General features: G+C 34.3%; 1 protein-coding gene across 1 annotated transcript; it reads right to left on the bottom strand.

Annotated features, from left to right (window-relative positions):
• Positions 1–7,827: 7,827 nt before the first annotated feature.
• On the bottom strand, positions 7,828–9,656 carry LOC143622425 (UDP-glycosyltransferase 74G1-like). Its single transcript, XM_077093579.1, has 2 exons — positions 8,963–9,656; positions 7,828–8,631 (listed from the first exon to the last, which is right to left on the bottom strand). Exons 1-2 carry the CDS (start codon positions 9,617–9,619, stop codon positions 7,903–7,905), a joined length of 1,386 nt encoding a protein of 461 aa, XP_076949694.1. The 5' UTR covers positions 9,620–9,656; the 3' UTR covers positions 7,828–7,902.
• Positions 9,657–16,245: the final 6,589 nt, after the last annotated feature.

Here is a 16,245-nt window from a genome sequence, read left to right as displayed (position 1 = left end):
TGATTTTACAAAAACGTTGTGCAAAGCTGAGCTGTTAGACCTGCTGTTAGGTTGTTTTGTAAATGTTATATCTCATGAACTACGAGACCAATTGGGTTGGTTCCACTTCTGGAAGTTGACTTATTGAGTTAGGAACCTAACCCAAGTGGTCTTGCATTTATTGGATTTTTCGTTTAACGGGAATTGCAAATAACATTCTGTTGCGCATGAATTTGACTGTTATGAGTTTGCTGTAATGATTTGATGATTGTGAGAAAACTATGTGGAATAAAAATATAATAAAATATGTTCTGGAAACCTAAGACATATATTCTTCTGTGATGATTTTTGGTAAATTAATTGAGATGCTATGATTGGTGGAATAGTACAATCTTTTAAGTAGAATTTCTGTCTCGGTGAAACTAGCTGCTGAGTTTTGTGAAAATGCATGAAATATGATACTTGCTAATTTATTATCGTGTTTTGACCAAATTGCCCTTGAGGGGAATGATTGCAAGATAATTGTCGTGTTTTGACTAAAATGCCCTTGCGGGGAATAACTGCTAATTGATTGTCATAATTTGATCAAATTGCCCTTATGGGGAATAATGGCTAGTTAATTGTCATGATTTGACCAAAATGCCCTTACGGGGAATAATTGCTAGTGATGTACTTTATGAATACATGACACGTATATGATTGCTTACACATGTAATGTGTCACAAATACACATGTTAAAGTCACACACAATTCACAAACGAAACACGAAACATGTTATGTGCTTAGGTATTATGTGCCGGGTCTAGAGACTCGATAATATTCCGACACTTAGAAACATCTCTTTGTTGTTTTAGAACGCTAGAGAGAGTTTTTCTGTGACGCGCATCTTGGTGATTTAATTTGGGAAATTCTTCGCAAACAGTGAGTTTCACTTTCCCCTCTTTAAACTGTTTTCAAACGCTTTTCACTTGGGGGAGATAACATACTCCACAACGCATTTAAGATTTTGTTATAAATTATATATCACTTGTAAAGGCTAAGTGGCAAACGAAATATTTGAAGTCCTACACATCGAACCGGTTAATATTTAGAATAGCGAGTCACTGTTGAGTAGTACTACTGGGTTTGACAAACCCCACCCAACGCTAAACTCGACTGGAGGTCGAGCGGGTGTAATTTTGGCTAACACGTACCATGGTCTGGAGGACCTGGTGACAAGGCACTTAATAAACGAGTCAGCTTCGGTGTCGAACACTTAGTAATACTTGTTGTATAGACTAGCTACCTATCGATATATAATTTGACATAACACTATCTGGTAACGCAAAACGCTGTAACGCTGTAACGTTGTAACGCAAAACGCTGTAACGCTGTAACGCTGAACGCAAACGCTAAACGATTTATTTTTATATAACTTGTGAACTCACCAACCTTGTGTTGACACTTTTAGTATGTTATTCTCAGGTAGCCGAGGCGGGCGCGCGGTTTAGGAACATGCATTGCTTGAAAAACTTTTAACCATGCAAACTTACTTTTAACTGTTATCATTGGTTTTAAATCGTCCTGCGTGACGTAACATTGTTCTCTATGGTTTTACGCTTCCGCACTTATTTTCATTTAAACGTTTTTATGGTTTGATTATAACTGATGATTCCGATCCTGCCAGTTCACACCCTCTGACGGTAAAACTCCGTTAGTGGATTTTGAGGGTGTGACACGGGTTAATCTCGAGAATCGAGATCAACCATTTGTTAATGAAGATGGTCAAATGTGTATTATGATATGTAAAGAAAGATAAAAACGAATAAATAAACGTGTTATAAACAGCTTGACTTAGATAGTCAAACTGACACTATACTAATGATGTGATGAGTTTGCATAAACAGTTTGACGTAGAAATTCAAACTGAAACTAGACTAAGGTTGTGATAAGTTTGAATAAACAGTTTGATTTAAAAAGTCAAACTGACCAAAAGTAAATGATGTCGAGAGTAAGTATGAAAAGTTTGACTCTAGGAAGTCAAACTAGCCTAAAACTAGCGAATTGGAAGGGTAGATGTTGTAAAATGATGTATCACATTTCTAAGGTTAAGTTGATCAAGTGATTAAATGTTGAGCAACGCTCGATCGAGTATGGGAAACGAAAGTTTTACCAGAAGAACTACGTAAAACAAGTTTCGGGGACGAAATCCTATTAAGGAGGTAGACTTGTAACACCCCAAAAATATTAAAATGTAATATTTCGGTTTTGGGATATTAAACCCGAAATAAGTATCTAGGCTAAGGTTTAACCTGGTTAGTTAACCATTATTATCTACAAACACATACTTGTGTATAGAAGTTTGGAGCCAAGTGTCAAGTAACGAAACAATAGGGGCTAAACCTGGGCAAACCCAAAGTTAAAAATAATAAAAAGAAAATAAATAAAACACACACACATAGTGTATGTGTGTGTATGTCGATGCCATAGAAAGAGAAAGGGAGAAACCCTCCCTAACCCTAAGTCTTCAAATTGGGAAGGATCAAGGCACGATCAAGGTGTCCCGGCTACGGAATAAGCATGTCCTAGCTCCTAACACCATCTAAACATGAGGTTTGTGTCGAATCTTAATAACATAAAGTTAGGGTTAAAAGGGTATATGATAGAAACATGAAATTGAAAATGATAATGAGTTAGAATCACCATTTAGAACATGAATTGTGAAGGAATTGAAGTGAAATTGAAGTTTAGAGATAAAACCCATATGAGGGGTGTGGGTGGAGACATGAGTGAAGAACTCATGTCCAATCCTCATATGAATCGTGGATAGTTTAGCTTTAAATGTTAAGATTATTGCTAGACTAATTAAATGGTGTGTTACGAAACTCGATCGAACCAAAGCGGTCGGTAATGACGAGTTCAACAAGTAACGATAAGATATGCAAGAAATGGCCATTGATAACTAAAAGGATTGCTTAAGCGAACACGGGTTCGTTAAACAGCGAAAATCCTACTAAAAAAAGGGATATACTAATGGTTGATAGATTAGTACGAAAAATGGGCCTTAAATGCTTGCATATGCTAATAATCATGTGAATTGTGTTTAGACAGATCACATGAATCGTCGGGAAGCAGTATTGGTAAGGGTCACGCAAAGGTCGTCGATTAAGGTACGTGGCTATATGCTTCGTTATTTATTTCAAGTATATAATCTTGTTAATTCAAAGGATTTATCGTAAAACTGTTTATAAGTGTGAATGGTTTGCTCATAAGTGATAATATTCACAAAAGCAAACCAAACGGGTCAAAGAGATGTACACGCAAACCGGGTAACGGAAGCGTGACTAATAAGAACGATGAGCCCGGATAATGGGTTGGAATTAATATAAATGCAAACCGGGTAACGGGAGCGTGAGTCATAAAATAATTAACCCGGATAATGGGTTATAGTTGAAAAAAATAGTTTCTTGTAAAGAAGATGAATGAATCAAGTTTAAGTACTTGAACATAAACCGGGTCAATTAGTGTAAACGCAAACCGGGTAACGGAAGCGTGGAACACGAGATTAATAAGCTCGGGTAATGGGTTGTAAATGTAGATAATAAACCTATAAAAAGATTGCAAACACTTTAAGTTATAATTCTTAAATGTCAAAACGGGTTAAATAAACGCAAACGCAAACCGGGTAACAGGAGCATAAAAACCTAGGAAATTTAAATCTGGTTAATGGATTATGGTTTAGATATGTTAGACACGATTTTCTAGTGATTAAATTGAGTTTTGGTGAGGTTTGAATTGATTTGGATGCAAACTGGGTGAAAAGAAAGCATGCCCAGGTGACCCGGCCGGGTTGAAAACTAACACGGCCGGGTAAAGGTTCTGAGTGAAAGCATGCCCAGGTGACCCGGCCGGGTTGAAAACTTACACGGCCGGGTCAGGAAGAAAAACAAAGTAAATAAACAAATAAAATATATATATAATTGTATGATATGTAATTATGCACTTTAGACCCCAGATGAAGATCGAGCCTTGACAAGAAGGTCTTGAATTAGATGTAGTTACTTGAATGATATTAAAGGATAACAGAAGTATTAACAAATGAGTTGGATACATTCGTATTAATCGAATAAGTAAAGGTCAAGTGAAATGTGACTAATTGTTATGGTTCTTCCCATGACAGGTTTTTAATTAAATAAGGGTCGCGGATTGAAGATCAAGCTGCCGAAGAGCCAAACACAACCGAACTGAGCAAGCTTCCGCAAAATAAATTGATAACTAAATTTAGTATTAGTGTGTAATGTTCGTTAATTGTAAAGTTTTAATTACCTCTGGTTTTTGGGTCCTATTAAGCGTATGTTTATGCTTAAATACCTTGTTTAACGAGTTAGGGTCTTACAATCAATAAAGTCATTACACTCATAACTGACTCATGCTATATCAAAGTTACATTAATACAAAGAAAGCCCAAAAATGCATCATGTTGTCTAGGGTGTTCGGTGACAATCATCATTTCTCGTCTGATGGTTTTGTTTCTTGCACAACCTCTATTTGGTTATGTTTCAACATACTTTTCAACAGCTGGTTTCCTGCAAAACATTATCAACTCATTTTATAAAAAAAGACCATTATGCCCTTCTTTTCACTAACATGCATACCAAAATTGTACCCTCCAGACTTTGAAGAAGCCTTTGAACAAATAAAATTTAGTTTTGAAAAACCGCTTCCAAACTCAATGCCATCACCAGTAACCTTTGATTTAAGATTTGGTGATGGCATTGAGTTTTGGAAAGGATTTTATCAAAATCTAAGATCTTTGGGAAGTTTAAGATATGTGGAAACCTTAGATTTTTTCTGCTTGGCCAAGTTTGGAATTCACAAATATATAAAAGTGTAATAAATTTCAGTCACCAGTTTTATTGCAGTCATTAAAGTCTCTGTTGTTATATAGTTGGTTGTTGAGTGTATAACACACTATAACTGCATACTAATTACTACCTGTCAAATGGTTTCCACACGCTTTGAAAACGCACAGAAGCTAATTAATTTTGGAAATTAATTACATTTATACCAACTACCTGCCTAAAATCTTGGAAATATATTTATGTAATGATAGCCTACATTCAAGTTAATTAAAATAAAAAAACTATTATATCACACGCTTTGTACGCTTTAAATACCTGTCAGAAATCTTGGAAATATATTTATGTAATAATAGCCTACATTCAAGTTAATTAAAATAAGAAAAACTAGTATATATTACTAGATACGCTACAAATCAACTGAACTACAATAAATTACTGTCTCAACTACCAAAAATTAAATTTTTGGTCTATTTTATTATTCACTCACACTAACATCTATTTTAAAGTTAATTATAAAAAATCAACATCAACTACGCTTCAAATACGCAACCAAAATATAATAACAACATTTACAGTTAATAATAATATTTACAATTATAACATTCACATAACATATTAATACCAAAATATAATAACATTTACAATAATAACATTTACATTAATATAGAAAACCAAATTACATAAAACTACTCCTAGCATCCGATTCCATATCGAAATCTACATCCGATTCTAGAGTCCTGCCATCAGATTCCGTATCCGAATCTACATATGGATTCTCTTCTGGAGTATGAGAGGGCATGATCCTCTCGTACATGCCATCTGAGGTGTAGGTGGAGTCCTTAAGCCTATGGAGGCGAAGGTTCACCTGAGTATGGAATGCCCCATAAACGGACACCGCCTTGAAGTGCTCCAAGTCGTTCAACTCGATGTACGCCACCTCGATTCCCGGCACTACCATTTCAATGCTGAAATAATTAGCAGTCGTGTACCCATGCCACCTAACAATTCGGTTAAGTTGTTGGTACGTGAAGGTGTGAGGGTGGACATAGTCCACAAACCTCACCCTTTGATTCCTCCGGATGGCGCTCGAAATAAAGTGGACTCGTATGGTGAAAAATGTGGGGCCGTAGTAGATAGGGGCATGAGCACCCGGTGCACGTTCGAGCCATGTTGAAGCCATTATCGGAAATTATAATCGGAAGAAAGGTGGATTGTGATTGCGATTGTGGATTGTGATTATGGATTGTGATTGTGATTGTGGATTGTTATTGTAATTGTGACTGGTATTTAAACACCATCGGAACCCGGCGGTACATCTCCCTGGCAATTTGAAATTGGCGGCACAAGAAACTGTAAAGGCAATGATGACGTCGCCACTCGTCAAATCAACGTGTGGCCATTAATGACGTTTGGGCACGCTTAAAAATATTTTAGTGTGACCATTTATCACTTATAACCACACATAATAAGTGTATCCGTGACAATAAAAAACTTAGAAAAAATAAAACTAAGATATTCTTTGGTCACACAACCTCATATAAGTGGCCATTAATTACATTTGGACACACTTAAAAATATTTAAGTGTGACAATTTCTCACTTATAGCCACACATAATAAGTGTATCCGTGACAATAAAAATTTATAAAAAGCAAAACTAAGATAATCTTTGGTCACACAACCTCGTATAAGTGGCCATTAATTACATTTGGACACACTTAAAAATATTTAAGTGTGACAATTTATAACTTATAGCCACACATAATAAGTGTATCCGTGACACTAAAAAACTTATGAAAAATAAAAGTAAACTACTCTTTGGTCACACAACCTCGTGTAAGTGGCCATATATTTTAAACGTTTTAGTCACATAACTAATAAATACAATGGTTGTTCGTCATATTTCGCCACTTTATTAAAAATGTGGCTAGAAAATGTGACATTAGGTCACACAACGTAATATAAGTGGCTATATCTTTTACCTTTTAAACACATCTCTTATCAATACAGTAGCCGTTTGTCAAATTTGGCCACTATTAAACATGTGGCTAGTTAAATGTCACAGTTTGTGGCTAATGCATGTGTTTTTTGTCACATGTATCAAAGATCAAACAAACTATGACTGTAGGTCACATTTCGCCACACGTTTTTATAATGTGGCTAGTTTTTGTCACAGTTTTTTTCAAAGTGTGGCGAAAAGTACCTGAGTAGGTATAGAATGGTCACGTGAAGAATAATATGTGTGGCCAAAATATTTTAGAAGGTTTTCAAACATGGTCAAAGACCTTTTAGCCACACATTTAAGCCGAAGTGTGACAAATCGCCAGACCACATGTGTGGCCGAAGGTCGATATTCACGTAGTGTTTTAAATATCTAGGCATTGAGCCTTATGTAGTTATTTATTGAATCAACACAAAAACTTGTTGAAGTGGACACGGATGCTCAAGTTGTGAGTTGATAGACGCTTGGAAACATTATGCAGTCTTGTACCATAATTATCTGTCGAATGACCTTGTGGATGACTTATATTATGTAAATCGCAAACTAACATCTACCTAAAGGGTATTTGAGTTGTTGGATAATTAGTGCTAAAGGAAGGATGTCGTAACACATAAAAATTTGTAGGCCAGTTCTTGGATTACAAAATCATTAACTCAAAGTCTGTTTTTAACCACGTTCAAGAAATTCAAGTTGTATTTCACGACATTCGTACCGAAGGTAGAACCTATAGTGATACTTACAAAATAGTAAAGATAATTGAGAAGTTGTCTCTAAGTTTCGTATATTTTAAAATTATGAAATGTCTACTTCAGCAATGGAAAATGCTGTGGAATATGGTTATGGAAAATAAGGTTTATACTGAGAAATATTTGGTTGTAATGTGCTATACAAGTCTCAGTGGGTCATATTTATTTGTAGTGACTTATATGTGGTTATATTTGGTTGATGCTGGTCTTAATGGGTCAAAGAAAAGCATGTTATGGCAGGAATGAAGAACATGTTAGGAATGATTATGAAAATCTGATTGTTGTTTTAAATCATGCCACTAAACATTCAGTATTAAATGCAAAGGAACTTATAAATTAACAGTTATGCCTTAGTTCATATACAAATTCATCAATATCCCTGTCAGAGCTCCCACCTTCACCAACGGCTAGCTTAGCTAATTCCTTCCATTGTGACGCGTTCTTACGGGCTACTACTCCTCTTTCTTCCTCCATAATCTTCTTAATACATGACGTTAGAGTTTCTCTTCTCACTATCCCGTTCTCATCAGCCTTAACTCTAACCCCCACACCCCAAATTTCATCAAGGTACTTGGCATTCGTACTTTGATCCGAAACTCGAGGCATTCCCACCACTGGGACTCCTAGACTTACTGCTTCAAGAGTTGAGCTAAAGCCACAATGCGTAACAAAGCACCCTACTGATTCGTGTGCTAGCACATCCAGTTGTCTACACCATGCCACAACCAAACCCTTCTCGGGGATCCGTTTCATATCCAAAAAATCTTTTGCAAGTTTTCCCTCTTTACCCCTAACCACCCACAAGAAATTCACCCCGCAATCACTCAAACCCCATGCAAGTTCTTCCATTTGTTCGGGTCCTAGCTTGATCATACTCCCAAATGATACATAAACAACTGATCCTTTTGGCTTATCACTTAGCCATGCCATGCATTCGTTATGGTTCGCTTTGAAAAGATTGAACCCATAATATTTATCATCCTTAAGTCGTTTGTCAAGGTGCATAGATGGAAGTGTTGGTCCGATTACCTTCAAATTCCACATCTTTCTCATCCACGTTATCACCTAATAGATAACAATTCAGTTCATGGAGCAAAAAGATTAGTAGATCGAACATTTAAGCTTGCAATACCACCATGTGTAGTATCACGGTACTTTATTATGGTATGTCATGTGGTGTCGTGTCATGTCGTGTCGTGTAGTGAAATAACTAATAATGATAGTTAGTTTTCATCTTTAATTTTCAGATCTAACAAATTGTAAATTAGCACACACTCAAATGTCTCATGGTGAAAACTATTTATAAACGAAATTGTATCATAATCTAATGTGGTTGTAATAAACTACTTGCAATCAATTGAAATAAAGTATTTAAAACGTGTATTCAAGACACCACCTGTTCCTCAAGTTTGTAAAAACTATTTGTGAAGACCCACCGTGCTTGATCGATATTTTCGAACTGGCCAAACACAGTCTTAGACCAAGCACCGTTCGGTTCATAATTATGTAGAAAAGATGGTGTCTCCCAACACTCAAACTGTGGCAACCCAGGAACCGAAACAGTCGAACCCGGTGGCAATGAAATTAAACCCTTGTGAACATGATAATATATGGTGTTTACAGCACAAGATTGTGTGAAAAATGATCCACAATCTATTCCAAACTCCTTGGCCACATCCAAAGCCCAAATAAGCAAGGAATCATAAACAATTGCATTAATAATATTTCCCTCACTTTGAAGGGTCTTGATCAAGTCACCTAGTGATTTTGATCCGGTTTCTTTGAATGATTTGAGGTAGGATTCTGCGCTATCGGCACTTGTGTAACCGCCTTTATCAAAACCATCGGAAATGGCTTTGATTTCAATGGATGTGGTGGTGGTGTTGTGGGAGGGGGTAGAGTTTAAGGTGTAGATGGTTGTAATAAGTGTTGTTTTGACACCTTTAGAGATTAAGCGTTTGCCAAATTGGATGATAGGGTTTATGTGGCCTTGTGAAGGGTAGGGGATGAGTAGAACATGTGGTGATTTCTTGATCTTATGATTATCTGCCATTATTGGTACGTAGGAAAATCTTGTGCTTTATGAATGCAAAATGGACATGTATTCTTGTTGGCACATGGTTGATCATTTAGAAAAAGAAAAGGAACGAAAAAGAAATTAGGAGGTAATTTGTTACGTAACTCCTTTTAATCCTTACAACTTTTTCGTAATTTTCATTAAATAGAAAAATTACAATACAAAATGATATAACCCACAAGCTCGGTATATATACTAATTTAGATTAGATTTGAAAGCCTACCTAGACTAGAACACAACACCTATCATATTCAAACTCTAATTTGTAAAAACAAGTCCAAATAATTAATAAAAAAATTTCTTGTTTTTAAATCATTGACTCAAGTTTTTCATAATGTAATTTATTTCATGTAAATAGAATTATGTGCTCAAGTTTATAGACAAGACACCAACTCATCATAAACTCGAAGAATCGACTCAACCAGCCTCATTAACTCGAAGACAGGAATTAATTCAAAACTTTTCGTCTCTTGTGGATGTATGATTTGATTATTTATTTATAACAGAAAATCTTATTACAAATGATAAACTTTTCAAAAGTTTTTATATAAAAATAAATAACATGACATATGTGATGTATACTTTATAGAAAAAATGACGTTATATCCTTTGTTTGAATAAAATACAAAATATATAGAATAATTTACTGAGAGGGCGACAAAGATTTGACGTGAGAGGCGAGGTCACTATCATATTAAGACCATCCTTTATGGGGGTGGGGGCGGGGGCATTGAAGCCTTGTGTAACCGCCTTTATCGTATTCAGCGCTATCGGCACTTGTGTAACCGCCTTTATCAAAACCATCGGAAATGGCTTTGATTTCAATGGATGTGGTGGTGGTGGTGTGGGAAAGGGTCGAATTTAAGGTGTAGATAGTTGTAATAAGTGTTGGTTTGACACCTTTAGAGAGTAAGCGTTTGGCAAATTGGATGATGGGGTTTATGTGGCGTATACTTTTATTTCATAAAATCTTTCTTTGCTTTACAAATAATAAACTTTTCAAAAGGTTTTATATAAATATATATAACATGACAAATGTGGTGTATACTTTATTGAACAAATGACGATATAAACTTTGTTTGGATAAAATACAAAATATATAGAATAATTTATGGAGTGGGTGACAAAGATTTGACGTGGTAAAGAGACGAGGTCGCTATCATACTAACCATCATGTGAAAAAATGCACGTAATTAAGTTACAGCATTCCCAGCGTATACATCATTAAAATTGCATTAAAAACAGACTATATTTTTTTTTTCAATTAAATAATATATTTTATATATTGATCATTTTGGTTTCACTCTCCTATAATCACAAACAATTTTAACAAATAAAAAGAAATATGGGCAATCATATTTTCTACAAATTTAAAAAAAATCACTAATTTTTCTTTCTCCTTCACTCACAACCACTCTTAATTATATCCTATAATTTACAATTAGCATAGTGTCATTTTCGTCCTTATGGTTTGACAAATAATGCGTATTTAGTTCAAAAAGTTTATTTTTTACATATGGACCGACCCTCCATGTTTTCCAATTATTGGCAATTACATCCAAATAACTAACCTCGTTAAATTTAATCGTTATTCAGGGGTAGATATGTCTTTCACTTTTCTTTATTATAATACTTATTTCAGTGAACTGCGGTTTTCGTCCCTGTGTTTGTCCAAATTTGCGGTTTTAGTCCAATAGTTTCAATTTTGCAATTTTCGTCCCTATCAAATCTGCGATTTTCGTCCTTGTAGTTTCATTGCACTTGCAATTAAACCCGAATTTATTAACCCCGTTAAGTCTGGTCGTTAACCCATCTATGTGCCCCTCACGTGACGACCAATTTTGTTGTTTTTCTCCCAAAAAAAAACCTCAGTCCTAATTCGCATAGAGGGTCCATATGCAAAAAGTAATCTTCTTAGACTAAATTCGCATTATTTGTCAAACCAAAAGAATAAAAAATGAAACTTTACTCTTTAAAAAAACATCTCACTAGTTTAGGGGATGCATTAGGACTGCTCTTAAAGTCAATGACTTCCTTTTAAAATTTATCCATATAATTTTATTAAGCATTAATCAACAATAAGATGGACGGACAAAATTAAAATAATGATAAAAAACAAAACAAAACATAAAAAGGATGAGATTTTTCATTCACTATGTATAAATCTTTCTATATAAGGATTGATAAAAAGATGAATACATAACATCATCAAACAACCAGGAGTATTTGACCGACTCTTCAAGAAACCCAACCATACCGAAGGTTCCAAATGGCCCACCAAGATATATATAACCGCACCCACAGCTTCTCTTTGGTCGCGCTTAACAAATAGTTATCAAAACAGTCCATTAAGTTTAAGGAAATCATGAATTTGATGATTTCACATCGAGCCACCTCTCAACCAAATCCAAAATCTTGTTTACTGAGCCACAATCACCAAACACATGAAGATTAGGTTTTATTACGTCATTACACAAGAGGCATAAAGTAGATATAACATATACCCTTAGCCACTAAATTAGACCTTGTTGCGAGGCGATAACCCAAAACTCCCCATCCACAAATATTAATCTTCCAAAGTAAACAAGATAGTCATATAGCTTTTCTTTCTAATAAGATAACACAAAAAATATATAACCCAAATAGCATTCGTCTCATGATTTCCACTTTTGCAACAACACATTATCCTATATATTAATTTGCAACTCTTAATAGCTGCTGGTGTTGTACTCACAGCTTCTTATATTGTACAGTTTCATACACTGGTTATCTAAAATATTTTGGATTTGGTGGACCTTCGAAACACAGATTGAGGGTAATCTGAATTGCTAAATTGGTTTATGGCTATGATGATGATTCAGTTTTTGGCGTGGCAACTTTTGTTGCAGCCATTATACGGTTCTTAACCTTTTATGATTGCACGTTTTGAGTCATTTAGTGATGGTGTGTGGCTAAAATATAAAGTTATAGGATGGATGGAGCCGCAAGTGCAAACGGGCTAAAGTTTAACATCTTAAAGTTCGTTTCACAATATTTTGTGATTCATTATTAAGCCTTGCAATGTCTTTATGGTTAGAGCATGATGTAACTGGGTGGTAGAGTGTCTGCGATTGGTCCGACGATGGTTTTGCTCGAGGTTAGATTTTCTATCGAAATTAGGGGTTCGTTTCCGTGTATTTTACCGATTAGTTTAGTTTACTCTTTTAACTCAGATGATACAAGTGGTATACTTTTCTTTTGCAAATAGGATATATATGTATGTATACACACACATATATGTACCGATTAGTTCGTTTGACTTTAAAAAGTCAACTGCAATAGCAAGGTGCATATAATGTGTAACTTCACCTTGGATATTGTTGATACTAAGAATGCACAGGTGACATTTTTTAGCCAAGTGATACAAGTAATGATTGTTTGCAAAGAGTTTTGTATGGTTTATTATACAATCATTTTGGAAAAAGAGTGCATCAATATACAAATTTTTCAAAATTTGAAGTTGTGACTTTCGAAGAGGTTAAAGGCTTCATAGATCATAAATTAAATTTATAATTATTGGTAAATTTCGAATATAATACATTTTCAAAGTAAGATTCAAAATAAATATGATTTTAATTAAAGGTAATGGAATCGTTGCGTTTCAAGTTGCATATAATACTAAACTTTTGAGTTTAGATGATATTTTGTTACTTAAACTTTTGAGTTTATCTATACTTATTTGGTTTTCGTTCATATTATGGGTTTTGATACAGGACTAACGGGTCACAGTGGGTTATGGTCTATCTCACCGTTCGAACTTAGGTTATGCTTTTATCTATAATACTTTAATGGGTCGATATCGTTTATGTATAACTGGGATCATTTACTATTTCATATAAACTCGAACTCATATTATGTTTTGCACATAAATGATTTACAGAGAACATAAGCCGATTCGACCTGTCAAAGGATTTTGTGTATCCTAACTTGAGTTGTTTAAAAATTGAACCATATATCTTCGTGAACTTGAATATGGTTTTAAACTTTGTGGTGCAGGCTCTAAAAAGTTGTCCCCCTACTTAGATGCCTCATAGATACATTTGCAAAATAGAGAAGCATAAGATGTGTGGATTAAGATGATATGCCCAACCTAATGGTCAAATGGAGCATCAAATGTCATTCAAATTTTGCTATTGCTTTCATTTTTACATGTAAATGAGGTTCTCTGAATTTTTCTTTTGATTTCATTGTAACATGTAAACCGGCACGTTTCCGCTTGGCATTTTGTATGATGTAAACATAGAAAGAAAAAACTCTTGAGCGAATGTTGTCACACGCTGCAAAGTGTACTGTTATACCATTTGCTTCTTATGTGGTACACCCTCCTAAGCTTTGGTATATTTATGTTTCCTTACCTTGCTTATTTGTTAGCTATCTGGTTTCGATACATCTTCTCCCGCTTTTAATTATTTTTTCTTTGTGCTTTGTATATTATAATGTTCGATGACAGACACTAGCTTCGAACATATGATATGAATTTGTGACTTTCACTGTAGCGCCTTTCATTAGCAAATAATAAAAACTTCAAACCAAAAAACAAACTACAATTTATGTTTTGTTAAGTTCTACTAGAACTACTAGATGAATAATAAAGCCAATGTAACTACTTTTTTAACAAACACCTATACAAAAATTAATCACCCTGCCGCAACGCGGCGGGGCCTAAAACCTAGTTAATAAAACCTTCCAAGGAACCCCCTAGCCTACCTTTATCTTTCGACGCCAGGACCAAATTCCAAGACACCCAATGCACTTTTCTTTGATCCTTACTTCCTAAAAGATAAAAAAAGTTTGAGCAAAATTGCTCCCACTTCTTCATAACTCCCACAGAAACATAGAAGATTGACATATAAAAAAGGAAATTTGGATTTAAATACCCAACTATAGACTATTAGCAAATAATAGTTTCAACTAAATGGTTGGTTGCTGACGTCACATCTTTTAAAATATTTGCTCCTAATAAGTCATCCGGGTCGTGACAGATGCCGATAGCCAATCATAATAAAAAAAAATATTTAATAATCAAAGTTAACTTTTATTTAAAAAACTTATTTATTACATGATCAGAGTTTTACACGTGCTACTGCACGGTTTATTATAATCCAAATTTCCACATTATTCAAACACACTTCCAACCCTCTCTTTTCCTTGTCCCCTCAAAGCCATCACTTACCTGAAAAGGATATTAAAATAAACGTCAACACGAGTGTTGGTGAGTTCTCTTTATTGAAAATATATATATATATATATATATATATATATATATATATATATATATATATATATATATACATTTATATATAGGGGATGGATCTTGCGAGAAGTGATATTACAGCGAGAAGTGCGAGAAGTGAAGGTGTAATTCCATTAATCCCTAATTTCACTTCATTTCTTATTGTGTAGGTGCGTATGTACGTGTGTAGGTACGTATTTTTGTATATGTGTATGTATGTTTGTATGTGTGTAGTTATGTAGGTTTGAATGTGGCTCGGTACGTTTGTATGTGTATAGATAGGTTAGAATATGTGTAGGTACGCATGTATATTTGTGTAGGTAGGTTTGAATGTGTGTAGCTAAGACATAAATACAACCAACCTACATACATGTAGGTAATATCATAAGAAAGGGCGTGAAATTAGGGATTAATAGAGTTACACATTCACTTCTCGCACTTCTCGCTGTAAAAAAACAAATGATCCAATACCTTCAATTCAAGTCATTATAAAAATCATAGAAAACAATATTATATCAATTTATCGGGAAATGTAGTAAATGAGTACATATAAATTCTCTTCCATACAATGGTTCAACAGCCGTTCTTTTATAATATATTACCATAAGCAACGGTAGTAATCTTTTCTTACCGTTCTTTTAACTTGGTAATTATCTTTTTAAAATTCATAATGAAACATAGCATTTTATCTTTTAACAAATCGTACTGTTGTAGACTAGCAAGGAATACAAGTGTATGACTATCAAAATTGATAACTCGATACCTACCATACTCAAAATATTCTCACTTTTAACCCAATGTGATTGGAAGTGGGGGGCGTCACCCCAATAGATCTACTAATATTTGTGTGCCCTTATTAATTCGGTTAACAGTTATTTAACCAATTGTTGACTCATCCTACTTTTTACACGGTTTGTAAAATAAATGCTTTTATAAAAATTTCAACAAATTCAGTATAAAGAATATGCGTTTTCCCCAAAACATAATAAAAATATTTCGAAAACGAGGGTCGATAGAGAAACTCACGGTTGAGGCTTTTCGCTCCAAAAATTACATGTCCTATATTAGTACATGTTTTGTTAATAAAATTGGTTTGAGTTTTAGTTTTTAAAAATCTTTTATTTGTTAATCCTAGTCTAATGTCTACACAAGAACATAAGCAAGTAAATTCCTAGCAAGTTAATGTGTACGTATAGTTCAGGTTTTGTTAACTATTGTCTTAATAACTAAATTAATTAATAAATAAAGTAAGTATATAAATAAAATATTAAAGTTTCAATTGCTGTAAAGTTTTAAGAAAATATTAATTTATTATTTTTAATGGATCTTG

Source organism: Bidens hawaiensis, unplaced genomic scaffold (genome assembly GCF_021521415.1).
Source record: "Bidens hawaiensis isolate Kalapana, Puna unplaced genomic scaffold, B.hawaiensis_p1.1 tig00003141_1, whole genome shotgun sequence".
Classification (NCBI taxonomy): Eukaryota; Viridiplantae; Streptophyta; class Magnoliopsida; order Asterales; family Asteraceae; genus Bidens; species Bidens hawaiensis.
The sequence above is the reverse complement of the archived record's forward strand: the minus strand, read 5'-3'. Positions and strand labels throughout refer to the sequence as shown.

Bases quoted from the DNA above. Each gene is read 5' to 3' on its own strand.
- LOC143622425 (XM_077093579.1), bottom strand. From the start codon at position 9,619: ATGGCAGATAATCATAAGATCAAGAAATCACCACATGTTCTACTCATC. The intron at 8,632-8,962 runs GTGGTGTCTTGA...GTTATCTATTAG, and splicing joins TTTACAAACTTGAGGAACAG to GTGATAACGTGGATGAGAAA.